Source organism: Choloepus didactylus, chromosome 10, assembly GCF_015220235.1.
Source record: "Choloepus didactylus isolate mChoDid1 chromosome 10, mChoDid1.pri, whole genome shotgun sequence".
Classification (NCBI taxonomy): domain Eukaryota; kingdom Metazoa; phylum Chordata; class Mammalia; order Pilosa; family Megalonychidae; genus Choloepus; species Choloepus didactylus.
This window is the reverse complement of record NC_051316.1, coordinates 98,558,392-98,574,282: the sequence shown is the minus strand read 5'-3', so window position 1 is coordinate 98,574,282 and position 15,891 is coordinate 98,558,392. Positions and strand designations below refer to the sequence as shown.

Here is a 15,891-nt window from a genome sequence, read left to right as displayed (position 1 = left end):
TAAATGAAATGTGATAATATTCCGGAAGACATGGAACTAAGCAGACCAACAATAAAACTATCCGGGCAAAACAATTACCTAAACAGGGAAACGGTCAGTGTGATTTCTCAGCTATCAGCATGCTGCCTTTGGTGCCAGGGAGCTGTGTCACCGCCATGCTGGCTCAAGGTCATGAGAGCAGGGCAGTGAGGCAGAGGAAGCAAGGGTTTGGAATCTCAATTCCATCCTGCCAGTTATCCCTGGCTGGCAAGTCTGGGGAAGATAAAAGTGAGAAAACACAAGCACCATGCTGAACACACTGCTGGGCACATGGCAGGCACTGGCAGTGTAGCTTCATAGTCAAGATAAAGCAAAGTCCCAGGTCCAAGTGCACAGCCATGAGTCTCAGCAAGGAGGGAGGGAGAAGCAGAACCAAGTGACCCTGACCTCCACAGTCACCCCGAGCGAAATTGCTGGGTTCTTAAACATGCTCCAAACCACTGGAAGTGACGACCAAGTGCCTCAGGAACTGGGGGAACTAATCAAGAGGGCTCAATGAGGGCTAGGTGAGAGGGGTAGCTTTGAGTGAGAAGAGCACCTGGGCTAAGGCATCAGACAGGCCTGATTTTAAATTCTGGCTTTGCACTTACTGTGTGACCTCAGACAAGTTGTTCAACTTCTCTGAGTGTTAGCTTTTTGGAATACTAATAACTGCATTGCTTGTATAGGGAGAATTAAGTGAAATGATGCTCATGGAGGGGCCTGGCTTGACATGGTAAGTCCATATCATAATGAAAACATCCCCAATTCATCTGACCTCTCCCTACCCTGCTGTCTCTTGCTTCGTCCCTATCAACCCTTCTCCTGGGCTTGGCCACGTTAGTAAGTTACCTAGTCCACTGGCATTGTCCAGCTCTGACGGGATTAGGGATTGATGGGGATAACACGACAGGCAGCTCCTGGCACAGCACTCCTGGGCCACAGGGTGGAGACTCCCCGTGCAGCCATAGACACTGAGCCGACTCTCCTGGAGGATGTCAGTGCTCGTGGGATATAATTTATTTTCAATATTTTATGTTTTTTTCCCTTTCCTACTGTGATAAAATCCCCACCTTTGGCACAGACAATTCTAATCTGAGAAAATGCCTCCTCTGGTCTCGCTGAATCAGATTTCCTGCTCTTGTCCTGCTGGGCTCAATATCTCCCTGGCAGGGACCTGGATTCTGTGCAGCTTCAGCACAGTCCTTAAAAAAGAAAAAGCTCTTTCCAGGCTGTGGTCACCTGGCAAAGAGGCCCTGCAGTCCTGATTGGGGGGCCTCAGGAGGCCCGTCACTCATGACATGGCGCTGAGTGCAGGGATTCTAAGGTGAACATAGACATGCAGAATAGCAGCCACCCATTTGTTTGGTCTTTCCTGCTCTACTCAACTAACTGGCTACTCAGCGGCATGAAGAGTGAGCAGAACTGCCCTCGCCCCTTCCCCTGAAGCATCACCATTTGTGTGTTTCCCTCCTCACCACTCAGTCATTCCCTAACCACTCACAGGGCAACTCCTCTGTGCCAGGCTCAGGGGACAGCGTGTAAGTGCGCCACCACCGGGCAGGTGCAGGGATGGTGCTGGCCTAGAGCAGAGAGTGACCACTCTGCTTGCAGAAGTCAGGGAAGGCTTCTTGGGGAAAGGGGTGTTTGAGGTGGGCCCTGAAGGGTTGGTAGGATTTTGTCAGGAGGAACAGTAGAGGAAGGACATTTCTGGTAGCGGAGATGGTGGAGGTGGTTCATCTCTGGGTCTGCCAGTGCCCAGCATGGGGTTTGGCCTGGAGCAGATGCCCATCAAGAGCTGCTGGATGAAAGAACACCATAGGAAGGCCTCTGTCCAGGGTGGGAGTAAGTAGGAGCTGGTCAAATATGAAAGACGCAGGTGCTTCCAACACAGGAGGCCCAGCTGTGGTCAGGGTATGCTTGGGAGATGGTGACTTCTGCAGGGCCCTGTGGGCTGGTTATGGTCTCTGAAGCATATAGGGAAATCAGGGCCCAGAGGGAGGGAATCCTGGATGGCTAAAGAGCTGGCCTATGGCATATTTGCTAATGTTTACTGACATCCCCAGTGCCTCAGAGTCAGGTCAGGGAAACACAGTCCTCCCTACCTTTCCCCGCCCAGGGATATGAGGGATGTACAGATGCAGAGAGGGCTCAGGAGAAGTAGAGGCTGGCGCCTTGGTGGAACTGGGGTGGGGCAGGTTTGGGAGAGTTCAAGGAGAGATTAAGACATTCCAGGGCAGATGTCCAGTGGGCCGAAGCACGTGAAAACAGGGATAAATTAGAGATGCGGGAAGAAAGGTGGAGGTGCATGTGAGTGTCCCACAGAGTGGAGAGAGTCAGAGGAGGCAGGCCAGAGCTGGGGAAGAGCTCCATCTAAGGGAAGGGAGGACCAAACGCAGCTCCCAGACACAAAGCCTAGGCCATCCTTCCTGGTGGGACTCTATGCATCATTCAATCTGCCATGCTCCAATTCCTGTAGCCAGCCAGTCCAATTTTCACTTTTTTGTGTATTTTAGTTGGGCTTTCTGGAGACTGTAGCTTGGGCCGAAGGAGTGATTTAAAAGTGAGAATTCTCCACTGCAACCAGCTGGAGAAAGCAAGTGGAACTGCCTGATCCAGGTGCAAAGAATTCTGATACCTGCCACCTTCACCCTAAAACATCCACTGTGCTTGGCTCTTGGAACCTGCACCATGTAGGTGAGACAGTCTAAAGAAGGCTCCTCCTACCCATCCTAGTGAGCTAGGAAAAGGAGCTCTCTGCTAGTCCTTGAAGCAGATGAAGAGCAAGGGTGTTAATTAAACATTGCATCTATTTTGCAGTGATTTCCAGCAAGTCAACAGTGATGAGGTGATAGGCACCTCTTGAGGATGCTGGCAGGGAGCTGCTCTGAGGACCAAACTGGTTGGAGTTTAAAACAAATGAAAAAGGGACTTTGAGATGTCCCATGACATAACCATACAAGCACAAATCTGCTCCTTTCAAAACTAACCAGATGGATTCTGTCCATCAGGAATAAGTCAAACCACCTGCTATGGGACTGGGCTCCCCAAAGCCAGGGACCACATCAGCGTCACCCGTTTTCACGGACACGGCACAGAGTAGGTATCAGTGATTACTCGCTGAACAAATGACCTAGGTTCTTGGGTTCTGTCCTTCTCTGCTCCTGACCCATGGATTGCAGCTGACCCAGCCATACTCCATTCCTCAGAGACTATCACAGGCAACCATGGACAACTCTGTTCATCCCCATAACCCAGTGACTCCTGGCTTCTGTCTCCCTGGTCTGCCATGCCCTGACCTGCCATTTCTTCTCTGTCCCTTCTCCATCTGGTGCCCAGGTTGGCTTATGACCTCAACTCTCAGCTCTGCAGATTCTCTTGGTTTTAGGAAACCTGCAGATCTGAGTATGAACCCTTCAGTGCCATCAGATGAGAGGACGAGAAGCCAGGGTAGTGTCGCCTGTGTGGGCTTTGTGGACATTTGTCAGTTAGATCTGTTCTCTCTTCTTTTGGTAAGAAGCTCCTGACATCCTTTCCAGGAACTACCCTTTCCTTCTCTCTTAGGTATATGCGTCAGGTGAATTCCACCCATGGAATTCAGAAAACCCTTGGACACAATGATTGGTCTGAGATGGGCATATGATCAAAGTTGGCTCAACGAGTGAATCCCACACCTTCTGCAGGAGTTATGAGGAAGTAGCACTCACTTTCCTGCTGGGAAGGGTGTGGTGTGGAGCTGCTGCATCCATCTTGCCACCAACAGGGAAATGTTTGCCTGAGAAAAGCACCAGCACAGAAGGCAAACCCAAGAAATGCAGCAAAAAAAGCCTAAACAGGTCTGACTGACATGATATGATACCTGGATCAAGCCATACATGAAGCTACAGTGATGAAACAAATTCTCTTTTGGGTTTTTGTCTCTTGCAACCCAAGTACCCCAATTCATAGATTCCCTCTGGGGCTGGACTGGCTTCTGACAAAGTCTAATACTAACTCCTGTACATGTCCGGTTTTGATCTTGTATTTTATGCCCTCACACACTAGGAAAGCAACTAGAATGCTTTTGGTGTCTAATCGCAGGTTTGGTGTGCAAAATGTACACCAGGTGCAGGATACTAGCTTTCTTGTCTTGGTGCCAACCAAGGCTCAGAAACATTAAGAAGGGCCCAAGATCTGGAAAGAAACCAAGAATAAAGCCTTATTTATGTTCCAATATCCTGGGATCCTGGGCCACCTGTCCAGACTACTGTTTTGTCCATGTCACTATGAAATTCAGCCAGAAACTGCCATGTTATTAGCACAGAGCTGGGGTAAGAACGTGAGCTTTAGAATAAATAACATGGCTTTGATTCTTGACTCTGTTGCCCCTGAGCTGTGTAACCTTGACAAGTCCCCATTCTCCCTGAGCCTGTTTCTTCCTCTGCAAGTATGGATAACACCTGAGACCCTCACATGTGTCTGGAGTTGGAACATAGTTGGAACTCAGACCTATTTCTCCCAGTCTTGGCGCAGTGGCTGGTACGTGGTGAGCAATGTGTCCCCGTGCCCTTCCCACAACTGCTCTTACACCACCCCAGAGCCTGACTCCTGAGCTCTCTGACCTTCTTCAGTTCTCTGTAATGAGAGGAATAACATCTGGAGATAATGCTGAATGCTTAATCAGAAACCTCCTGAATCTTCAGCTTGATCCTTATGATTTTCCAGAATCTTATTTCTCTTTTTTGATTGGCAAGTTTTTTCTCTTGAATCAAATGTGTCTGCTCAGAGGAGAGAACCCTGGCCTTTTTAACCTTCCATGAGAAAGCAGTTTCTGGACTAGACTGGACTACAGAAAAGCAAGTCTGCATGGAAAGAGAGGTCCAGCCAGCTACCCTAGACAGAGAGACCTGACAACCCACCATCAATTAGGAACCATGCTGCTTTTGGTAATGGCAGCGAATAAGTCAAAACAACTTTGGACAGCCACCCCCAGCAGGGGTGAGGCAGGGTTGCATCGTGGTCACCCTGCAGCTGGGTCAGAGCAGGAGGTGCTGGAGAGAACAGAGGCAGGGAGACCACTGCAACAGCTCCTGCTTTCTCATGTGAAGACCTGGTTGAAAAGAGCAGAAAACAGAGGAAATGGGAAAGGGGGAAAGATGATTTGGAAACAACAAATTTGTTGAAAGAGAGATATGCCAAGGGCTCTGCCTTGAGGATTATCAAAGCATGGGTAGTGCGTTAGGCCAAGAAAATTACTTTGCAATGCAGGCCATGACTCCTGCTTGCTTACTCATGCCTGGTGACTTCTGCTCCCAGCCTGCCTCAGGGTCCCTTCTGCTCAGGAACTTGGGCACTATCAACTGCTATTTTCAGCCCCAACTCCTGGCCATGGCAACAGCACCTCTCCTTCTGCCTGATGATGCACACCCTTCACTGGTTTTAGATTTGGACTTTCCCACCAAGAGCTCCAGGGGTGCAGATGAGTTATAACTGTGCGCATGGAAGACAGCTGCCGCCAAAGGGAGTGAGTCTTCTGAGTCCCAAGATGATGGTCAAGCACTGGGAAATAGGGCTGGTTGGGAGGCAAATCAAAGACACATTTGATTCAAGAGAAAAAACTTGCCAATCAAAAAAGAGAAATAAGATCCTGGAAAATCATAAGGATCAAGTTGAAGATTCAGGAGGTTTCTGATTAAGCATTCAGCATTATCTCCAGATGTTATTCCTCTCATTACAGAGAACTGAAGAAGGTCAGAGAGCTCAGGAGTCAGGCTCTGGGGTGGTGTAAGAGCAGTTGTGGGAAGGGCATGGGGACACATTGCTCACCATGCACCAGCCACTGCGCCGAGACTGGGAGAAATGGGTCTGAGTTCCAACTATGTTCCAACTCCAGGTGGATGACTGACAGCCAGCTCCACTTTTCCATGCTGGGGAAGGAGACTGATGTTTCCAGAGGGCCCATGTGTCAGCACTGAGCTGGATCCTTTACAGCTAATATCTCATTTAATCCCTCTAACAAATTATTATCCCCAGTCTGCAGATGAGGAAACTGAATTTCACTGAGGGTAATTTATGCAAGGTCACCAGCCAGTCAGTGACAGAGCTAAAATTTAAATCCAGAGCTGCCTGACTGAAAAATCTGTGCTCTGCCCACTCTACCACACTGCCTCTATCCACTGGTCAGCATTTGCCTTTTAGCAGTTAAATTTTGGGAAATGCCATGTGGGAAATGCAGTGGGGGTAGAGGCCAGGAGGCTGGTTAGGAGACTGTGGAGTAGTCTGGGTGGGTGAGGATGGAGTACGGAACCAAAGCTGTGACTGAGGCAATGGAGAGTGGGGAACACAGTGGTGTTAAAGAAGCAGAAGAGAGAGGCTGTGAAGAGTGGAAAGAATGGACCTAGGCTCCTGGGTGGGGGGTAGTGCCATTTGCGGCAGGAGATGGAGGAGGGATGGGTCTGGGTGGGGAATGTGTGTTCAGTCTGGAGGCCTGTGGTTTGCAGTGTCTGGGGAAATGGGAACACTGCTTTGGGAGGCAAGAACTGAATTGAAGGGAACTGAGTGTGACTTCTAGGCTCAAAGGAGCAGAAGAAATTCCTCAGGGCACTCAGAGCCAAGGGTGCTGAGAAGGTATTTGCTGACTGTGCAGCTTCTCCACCCCAGGCCTGGCACTAAATGACCCGGCTCAGGCCCACAAAGCCAGAATTCTCCATCCGTATAAACAAGCAGTCAACCATATTCCAAGAGCTGCTCCTGGTGGGGGTACCCAAACCACTCTGTCGTGGGTCTCTGGAAGCCAGATAGTGTTTGGTTTCAGCCTCAGTTTAACTGGCTTTTCAAACTTTATGTTAAAAGAGTTCATCAACCTTTGCTCAGTTGGCAGAAAAATAGAGGCAGCTTTCAATGCACACCTTTTGGAGTTTATCAGATTGAAAGACAGACAATGACTCTGTTAGCAAGATCAATAACTTAGGGGAATACAAAGAAGGGGACGCCAGAGGGGGTGTGCCATGATGCTCTTGGGGAAGCCTTGTCCTACTACTTCGTAGCAACGCTCAGCTGCTGAGGAGAAGCCCAGCTCCTTGCCAAGGCCCAGTGTTGGCCAATGTCACTGGGTTCTCAGTCAGTCCAGTCCCTAGGCAGGGAGGGAGTGCTGCCCAAGGTTGGGAGAAGTGGAGGTGCTGCTGGCTTTGGAGTATGAATTAGCTGCTAACTCAAGCAAACATTGTCCGAGCCTGTTCCTCATATGTACAATGGGTTTAAGACCTTCCTTAGAGCAAGGGCAAAGAAACTGAGCATGTGCCACAACCCTGGCTCTCCTGCTGAGCGCCCAGTGCACAGGCTCGGCCTGCTGCTGCTGCTCCTTGCTATGAACTTTTGGGCGGCCCAGGCCCTGGGGGGCCCTGGAATAACTCAGCGTTTTTAATTCAGAGCTGAACTTTTATCAAGCTAATTTAGCCTCAAGTCTAAAGTACTTTTCTCCTTTCAGCTTTAACAGTTAAAAAAAAAGTTGGCATTTTTATCTCCATATCTCCATCTGAATGTCTCCTGAGCCTTATTTCTCAATCGGTTCTGAGTATGAAAGGGGAAAAAAAAAAAAGATGTTATTTAAAGCCTCTCTAAACCTAAACATTTTCCAAGGTAGGAATGAGCATTCTCAAGTTATCTGGGATATTTTGAAACTCTTCAAAAGATCATTCATGATAAGGATGCAAAGGTAAATTAAAAGTCCACTTATTTTGCTCTTGTCTGGAATTACATCAACTCAGACTCATCACAAGCTCTGAGTAGCATTATATATGTCTGCTTTGAACACACACAAATTGTTAGTGAGTTCAGTTTGCTGAAAAAATAGCTTTTAAGCACAGGGTTTAACGTGAGACTATGGAAAGTGGCCCTGAGGGTGAAAAGGTGCCTCTGGGAGACCCCCCAGAGCCCTGAGCTCTCCTCTATCACTGCTCTTATCACCCTGGGGGAGGGGGCCGGGGTCCATTTGCTGATCTGTCTCCTCATTACAGCTTGAGCGCCACAAGGGTGGGGACTGTAGACTTATTTATCTCATTTCTTTATTTACATTACTTATTAATATTTTTTATTTGTATTTACTAAGACATTTATCTTAAGGAGTGAAATCTACCATAGAAATGCAAACCCAAGACAAGGATATTTCTGAAAGAGAATGTACTACCTGGCTAGCTCAAATTATTCTGCCAGAACCCTCTGGCTTTAACAGGCATATCAAACAGCTGAAGCCCCAGCTTGGGGAGGGAGGTGGCATGAGCTCTGGAGTCACACTGACCTGGGTGGGCCCCTTCGGATCCCTAAGCCCCAGTCTGCATCCATACAGTGAGACTGATGGTCCCTTCCTCAAAGACATCCGGCACCTGTGTTTCCTAAGAAGATTGTGTATACCATTGGGGCTACAATGAGTGGTTTACGTGATAGACGGATGAACATTCAAAAACAAATGTTTTAAATGCCTTAGAAAAAAAATTGGGTGACTTCATCAAACCTGTAATTTTACCAGTGTCATAGCTTAAGATGAGGCTCAAGTTGGTATGGTTCAGGTCTAAGTCTATTTTAATAAAAATATGAAGTAAACAACAGTACAGTTGGTATGGGACTGTGGCAAAAATTTTTGAAATGATACTAAAAAGACTGTGTTTGAGAATATAAAATTCCTAAAAATCATGCTTGCCAGTAGTAGGTGCTCTAGAAATGCTATCTGCTATGGTCAACAGCCCATCAAATCAGGTGCCCCGGGAAGGATTAATGGACAACCTACTGGCGTGGGTGGGTGGGTGGGTGAAGGGGCGGGGGTGGGGGTAGGGAGAGTTAAAAGAAAGGGGCCTGCGGTTCTCCTGGCCCATCCCCCCTGCAGCTAATCTGTCACCTAATGAAGAAGCGGCCGGTGCAAGTGAGCTGGCTGCCAGTTCACTTACAGCAAACTGATTAAGAATGTTCAACCAACAGCAGACTGTAGACCTTTCCAGCGAAAATAAATAGAGTGTAGACTGTATGCAAATGTGTTTGTCACTTTGACAGCACGTCTCAATTAAGGCATCTCACGGCTGTGGGTAGGCTCTGCGGCTGCAGCTGTAAGGAGAGCCCGCTGCATGGCTGATACTCGGGGCTTGACCTTAATCCGCATGCATGCATTAAAAAAAATCCTGCCTTCCTGTACACTTGCATAATGCTGGCAGCCACGTGAGGGAAGTGACAAACGGGGGAAAAAAAGCCACTTTCATCCTCTCCAGTTTACAGACCTGTGAAGGCATAGACAGCTCTTATTTCAACAGAGTTTGGGGTGGCTTTTTTAATTGTTTATCCCCCACCCGCACACATGCAATCGTATTCTGCATTTAGCTGGGAATGACATTAAAGCATCTCTACTTCTTGCCGAAATGGAAAGAAGGTCTTTCTCCATTTCAAATAGGGCCTCCTTTTTTTGTGTTTCAAAAATGGAATGTTGAACACCATGAAATCCCTCTCCCCCGCCCCTTCTTTCTCTGTAATGGGCTCCAAACTACAGCAAGGGGCTCTTTTCATGGGAAGGTTAGCGTGTGCAGGAATGAGGACAAAAGAAAGCAGGAAGCTGGCTCTGGCATGTCACGCTGGCGACAACCAGGGGCTGCTCTTTCAGCAAACATAGCCAGGAACTGGGGCGCAGATTCTCTCTAACAGGGCCTGAGAGCGGAGAGCAGCAGCATTTCTGGGGTGAAAACACCAATCCGATTTGCAGATAATCATTAACCAAATGGGCACTGCCCCGGGGATGCTTCTCTCTTGCGCCACATTTCAATTTTATAACATCCCTTTCAAGTGTAAAATCAGAAAAGCGGGGGGGGGGGGGGGGGGGGGGGGGGTGAACCTCCTCAAGTTAAGAGATGTGTGACTGTACTATCTAAAAATATCAATCAGAGAAGAACGACTCTTATGTTTAAACAAACTCACTCCTTTCACTATAACTCACAGCAACAATTTCATTAGTTTCTTTAGTTTCTAAATAGCTCAATGCCTGGAACATAGTAGGCACTTGATAAATGTCTGTTAAAAACAGGAACATATTCATGTAGACTTCTAACTCTTGAAGTGGTGAAATAATCAAATTATAAAATCATAAAGGCTATTTTGCTTCATCTAACAAACGGTTAAAGATTCAGGTGATTTAAAAATAAATAACTTTGTATATTCTTATTACAGTTGCATCTTGATAACAGGGTCATTTCTCATAAACCACAAAAAACCATGACTTTTGCTGATCAAAAGAGTCAATCCAAGAGAGGATAGAAGGGTACCCAATTTCTTTCTCACCAAAACCATAACCACTGATAGGAAATGGATAAAAATTTCATGTTCTAATACAGAGTACAATGTTTTACTTAAGGGAAACAAATCAAACAAATAGACCATCTTTCAAATACTAAGGTCGAAGAAAATAGTTGGTTAAGGAATTGGATCTCTAGAATTGTAGTGGGTGCTGACTCTAAGAAGCATGCCTCCTGATACTGATTTTCAGGAAGTACATTAATAAAGAACTCCTAATTGATTTTTTTTTAAGACTTTGCTTGTTGCCTTTTATTTGAAGGTGCAAAGAAGGGCCTGGGATGCTAAAGTGTTCTAATGAGATGCTTAGCTAACAGAGGCACCTTAAATGGAGTGTCTTGGAGTGGGGGAGGCAGCAGCTGCATTTAATGACTTCATTCAACAGTGGAGCTACTTTATGACCAGAGCCATGCTGTCTCCTCCAAATTTTTGAAAATTAACCTTCAAAACATTTTCACACCAAATAAACATTCAAAGATGTGAAAAACTCCACAGAGTTCCTTTATCATGGGGAGCTGAAATGAAAAACCGTCTGCTATATGTGCTATAGCTTCTGTTAAACAAAAAACAGACTGGTGAAAGGGCCAGGCTGCATACCTGTCCAAAGTGGACTGTGATTGGCCTCCGGTCTTCTCGGAGCTTGGGATCCTTGGCCTCCACCAGGGGGGACGGCACAGTCTTCGGCAGCTGCTCTTCGGTGGTGGGGGTGCAGCCATTCTCGGTGATGTCCTGCAGGGAGAAGGACGGTCAGGGCTTGGTGTCGTGGTTGTGGCACCACCATTCAGAATACCAGGAAAAAAATCATCTGTCATCCCCTATCTTACGCAGCTATTTTCATTTTTACATATTCACTTGTCCATGTGCAGACATTTAAAAATTACTTGCAATCACAGCTCATGTATAATTTTTTTACCCTGCTTTTTCCCATATATTATAAACATCTCCATGCTGCTACATAGTCATTATAATGATAATTTTAATGGATGCATAAAATTCACTGAGTGGCTATATCATAATTTAATAAACCAATCTAATACTATTGGGCATTTAGGCTGTTTCCAATTTTTTTTACTTTATAAATGTCACAGTGATAAATATTTCAGTTTTTCTTTCTTTTGGATGATTTCTTCTATGGAAATTGCCAGGAATGAAATTACTAGGTCAAAAGATATAAATATTTTTAAGTCTTTTTATTCCGTCTACCAAATTGCTTTCCAATTTACACCAACTACCAGCAATGGATGTGTTATCAGTTTCACGGTACTCTTGTTAGCCTTGCCGTTTTAAAAATGTATCGCTAATTTAAAAGGTGAAAAATTAGACCTCATTGTTGTTTTAATTTGCATTACTTTGATTATCTGTGAGTGCGGACATTTTTTCCTTGTTTGTTTACTGATGATACTGTTTGGGAAAACAATCTGTTTATGCTCCCTCTTTTCTTACTCCCAGTTTTCCTTCCAGAGAATGAAGAGACTGAAGGTGGAGTTAGGATTCTACGACTCGGGGAAAATTTAGGGAGCCAAAGTAAATTCACATTTAATTTGTTCTGAAGAATGAAGTCAAATTATAAGAAAAAGCAAAACCCCAATGTGCAAAAGGCAGGTTCTGGTTTCTCTAGCTAAAGCTGGCCACTGGCTCTACATATGGGTTAATTTAGAATGGGATGGACTGCATATGCAATAAGGAACACATGATTTATTAAAGTGAGGGGAACTGCTTAAATCCTCATTCGAACAAAGCCGAGAATAAATGTACAAATAAATAACATGAATATCATCATTTTTTCCTACATAAAAATAACTCATAGACAGAATTAAATAATAAATACAATTTCTAATTCTTTACTAAAGTAAATACACATTTTGGTCTTCAAGACACACACCTTTCATACTCACTAAATGTCACTCTTAACTTCTCAGCTGAATAGAGAATGGTGCGACATGGAGAAAAGTGGTCCCTTATTGAATAACAATGCATTAAGGAAGAAATACATTTAACATCTCAGAGACTCAGTTTTCTCCCCTGTGAAACGGGGATATGGTAGCTATGAGGATTATTAGATACTCAATAAACTATAGGAATTATTATTATATAGATACACTGTATAAATTCACCTCATATACCTAGCTGCCTACCTCCCGGCCTCCTTTCCTAAGAAACTGAGGCTGCCTGCAGAGAGGCCAGCCCTGATGTGTCTCTGTACTGCTTGATAAACAGCATGGGGAGATGATGACCTTCTGGTTTTTGCAGGGAGGGCTTGGATCAAGCGGCCCATGACGGCTTGGCTAGTTCCACCCTGGCTGAGGTTCAGTGATGAGAAAGGCTGCCGACAGCCAATTAGAAACAGCTCTTTTGGAAAGGGGCTGCCCTAATGTGCTCAGTTCAAGAGGAACATAGAGGGGGAGGGGCTCCTTCTGTCCCAGAAAGCCACAAGGAGCAAAAGGAGCCTTTTGACTCCAGATTGGGGAATTGAAGGAATAGACACAAGGGGTTAAGTAAGGCCAAAAAATAACAAATTCACTTTTAGTTCAGGAAAATATATAGTGGGGGAGGGCGGAAGGCAAGGAGAGAGGGAGGCAGCGAAGGAGGGAGGGGGAGAGAGAGAGAGCATATGAAAGACAGAAGTAGGTAGGTAGGTTGGCTGAAAAAAATGGAACTGCAAGGTAACATGATAAAGAAATATAGGTATTATCTGACAACTATGACGTTAGCTATTTTAAAAAAAGAAATGCATGTGGTAATTTAAGCTATAAGTAAAGATACTGCCTTTTAGCTTTATTTCTTCCATTAAGTAGCTATGTGACCTTTCCAATCCCCTCAACCTCTCTGTACCTATTTCTTTATTTTTATAATGCAGATATCACCACCTGCTTGGTGAGCTTCAATGCTATTAGGAGGATGGATTAACTGAATGAGATTGAGGAGGCTTAAAAAAAAATATATAGTACTAATGCTAGGATTGTGGAAAATTGGCTGAGTAGTAAGCTCCAGGAATCAGTCAGTCCACCCAAACTGGCAGGAAATGTCTAAATAAACTATTTTGAAACTCTGGAGTCTAGTGGAACACTCGGCAGCATCCAGGGAAGAGCTGGATAAAGATGCTGGTAAATTGTGGTAAATATTGGTGAATTTCACTCTTTATGCCGTGGCTACCATCTCTTACCTCCCAACTGTGCAGCAGGCAACAGTGGAGACTGCAGCCTAGGTTCCTGGTACAGCTTGCTGGTGCCAGAGTAGGCTATCAGGACCTAGTTCTCCAAAATCCGTGTGTGTGCGTGATCAATGTTTTTGATCAGCTACATCATATCACTGGAGGCATGGCTCTGAGGGTGACCACTGTTCCAAACTCTACATTCCCACTCAGGCAAAAGTGGTAGATAAGTCTTAAAGAGGCAATACCTATACCTTTTCTCTCTCTCTCTCTCATTCTCTCTCTTTTTTCTTTTCACTCCCTGTTTGGGAGCAAAAATAGTATGGAAAAGGCACAACTGACAACTCCAGTCCTTAACAACAACAACAAAACTGGCAATCCCAGAGGAATGGGAGAACTAGATTTCCAGAGTTATAACTACATCATACTTAGAATTTCCAGTTCTCAACAAAAAATTACAAAACACATGAAGAAACAAGGAAGTGTGGCCCATTCAATGGAAAAGAAGAATTTGCCAGAAACCATCCCTGAGGAAGTGCATACCTTGGAACTGCTGGTCAAAGACTTTAAATCGATGGTCTTAAATATGTTTAATGACCTAAAGGAATCCATACACAAAGAACTAAAGAAAATTAAGAAAATGTTGACTGAAGAAAATGAAGAGATAGAAATTATAAAAAGGAACCAATCGCTTCTTTCCGACCTGGTCTAGGCAGAATGGCTCCCGCAAAGAAGGGTGGCGAGAAGAAGAAGGGCCATTCTGCCATCAACGAGGTGGTGACCAGGGAGTACACCATCAACATTCACAAGTGCATCCACGGAGTGGGCTTCAAGAAACGTGCCCCTTGGGCACTCAAAGAGATCCGGAAATTTGCCATGAAGGAGATGGGAACTCCAGATGTGCGCATTGACACAAGGCTCAACAAGGCTGTCTGGGCCAAAGGGATAAGGAATGTCCCATATCATATCTGTGTACGGTTTTCCAGAAAACGTAATGAGGATGAAGATTCCCCAAACAAGCTCTATACGCTGGTTACCTATGTACCTGTCACTACGTTCAAAAACCTACAGACAGTCAATGTGGATGAAAACTAACCGCTGATTATCAAATAAAATTATAAAATAAAAAAAAAAAAAAAAGAAACCAATCATAAATTTTGGAGCTGTTAAAGTACAGTAACTGAAATGAAAAACTCATTAGACAGATTCAACAGCAGATTTGAAAAGGCAGAAGAATGGATCCTGAAACCTGAAAACAAGACAATCGAAACTTCCAGTGTGAGGAGCAGAAAAAATAATGAACAAAAATGAGCAGAGTCTGCGGGACCTATGGGAAACCATCAAGGATGCCACTATATGCATCACTGGAGTCCCAGAAGGACAAGGGAGAGGGGAGGGGAGAAAATATTTGAAGAAATAGTGGCCTGAAACTTCCCAAATCCAGTGAAAGACATTAATACACAGCCAAGAAGCAAAACAAACTCTAAGCAGGACAGACTCTAAGAGATCTACACCACAATCTCATATAATGAAACTGTCAAAATCCAAAGACAAAGACGATGTTGAAAGCAGCAAGAGAGAAGTGACTTGTCACATACAAGGGATCCCCAATAAGATTAACAGCAGATTTCTCATCAGAAACCACAGAGGCCAGAATACAGTGGAATGGTATATTTAAAGTCTTGAAAGAAAAAAAAAATACCTGTCAACCAAGAATTCTATATCTGGCAAAATTATCTTTCAAAAATAAGGAGAAATTAAAATATTTACAGATAAACAGAAGCTGGAAAAGTTCATAACCAGAAGACCTGCCCTAGAAGAAAAGCTAAAGGGAGTTCTTCAGGCTGAAACAAAAGGACACCAGACAGCAACTAAAAGCCATATGAAGAAATAAAGAATATTGGGAAAATCCTGTATGATTGTACTTTAGGTTTATAACTGCTTTTATCCTCTTTGGATGACGTAACAGAAAAATGTGCAAAATAACATTTTAATTCTATGTTAATGAGAATAAAATGTATAAAGCTATAATCTGAGACAATAAGGGAAGGAGATATACAGAAGTAGCGAGTTTATATACTACTGAACAAGGATGATACTAGTTGAACTAGGTTGTTATTAGTTTCAGATGTTAATTGCAATTACAAAGGTAACTACTAAGAAAATAAATAAAAAGTAAAGGGAAAAGGAAAGAAGAAGGGAATCAAAATGCCACACTACAAAAAAGCAACTAAATACAAAAAAAGGGCAATTATGGAATAATTGAGGAGCAAAAATTATACAAGACATACAGAAAACAAATAACTAAATGGCAGAAGTAAACTCTTCCTTCTCAGTTATTACTTTAAATGTCAATGGATTAAACTCCCCTATTAAAAGGCAGAGGATGACAGATTCAATGAAAAAGCATGATCCATCTA

At 44.5% G+C, this 15,891-nt stretch overlaps 2 protein-coding genes across 6 annotated transcripts in view; one reads left to right on the top strand and one right to left on the bottom strand.

Annotated features, from left to right (window-relative positions):
* Positions 1 to 15,891, bottom strand: part of DENND1A (DENN domain containing 1A) — a 669,505-nt gene that overhangs the window by 40,869 nt on the left and 612,745 nt on the right. For all 5 annotated transcript variants that reach the window (XM_037851268.1, XM_037851271.1, XM_037851269.1 and 2 more), the window contains one exon: positions 10,918 to 11,049. In XM_037851268.1, coding sequence (XP_037707196.1) covers positions 10,918 to 11,049 — 132 coding nt within the window. The remainder of the gene's footprint in view (positions 1 to 10,917; positions 11,050 to 15,891) is intronic.
* LOC119545594 (60S ribosomal protein L31-like) lies at positions 14,154 to 14,600 on the top strand. The gene has a single exon (XM_037851275.1). It carries the CDS (start codon positions 14,189 to 14,191, stop codon positions 14,564 to 14,566), a length of 378 nt encoding a protein of 125 aa, XP_037707203.1. The 5' UTR covers positions 14,154 to 14,188; the 3' UTR covers positions 14,567 to 14,600.

What these genes read in the sequence shown, in the direction of transcription:
- LOC119545594 (XM_037851275.1), top strand. Translation starts at nt 14,189, where the DNA reads ATGGCTCCCGCAAAGAAGGGTGGCGAGAAGAAGAAGGGCCATTCTGCC.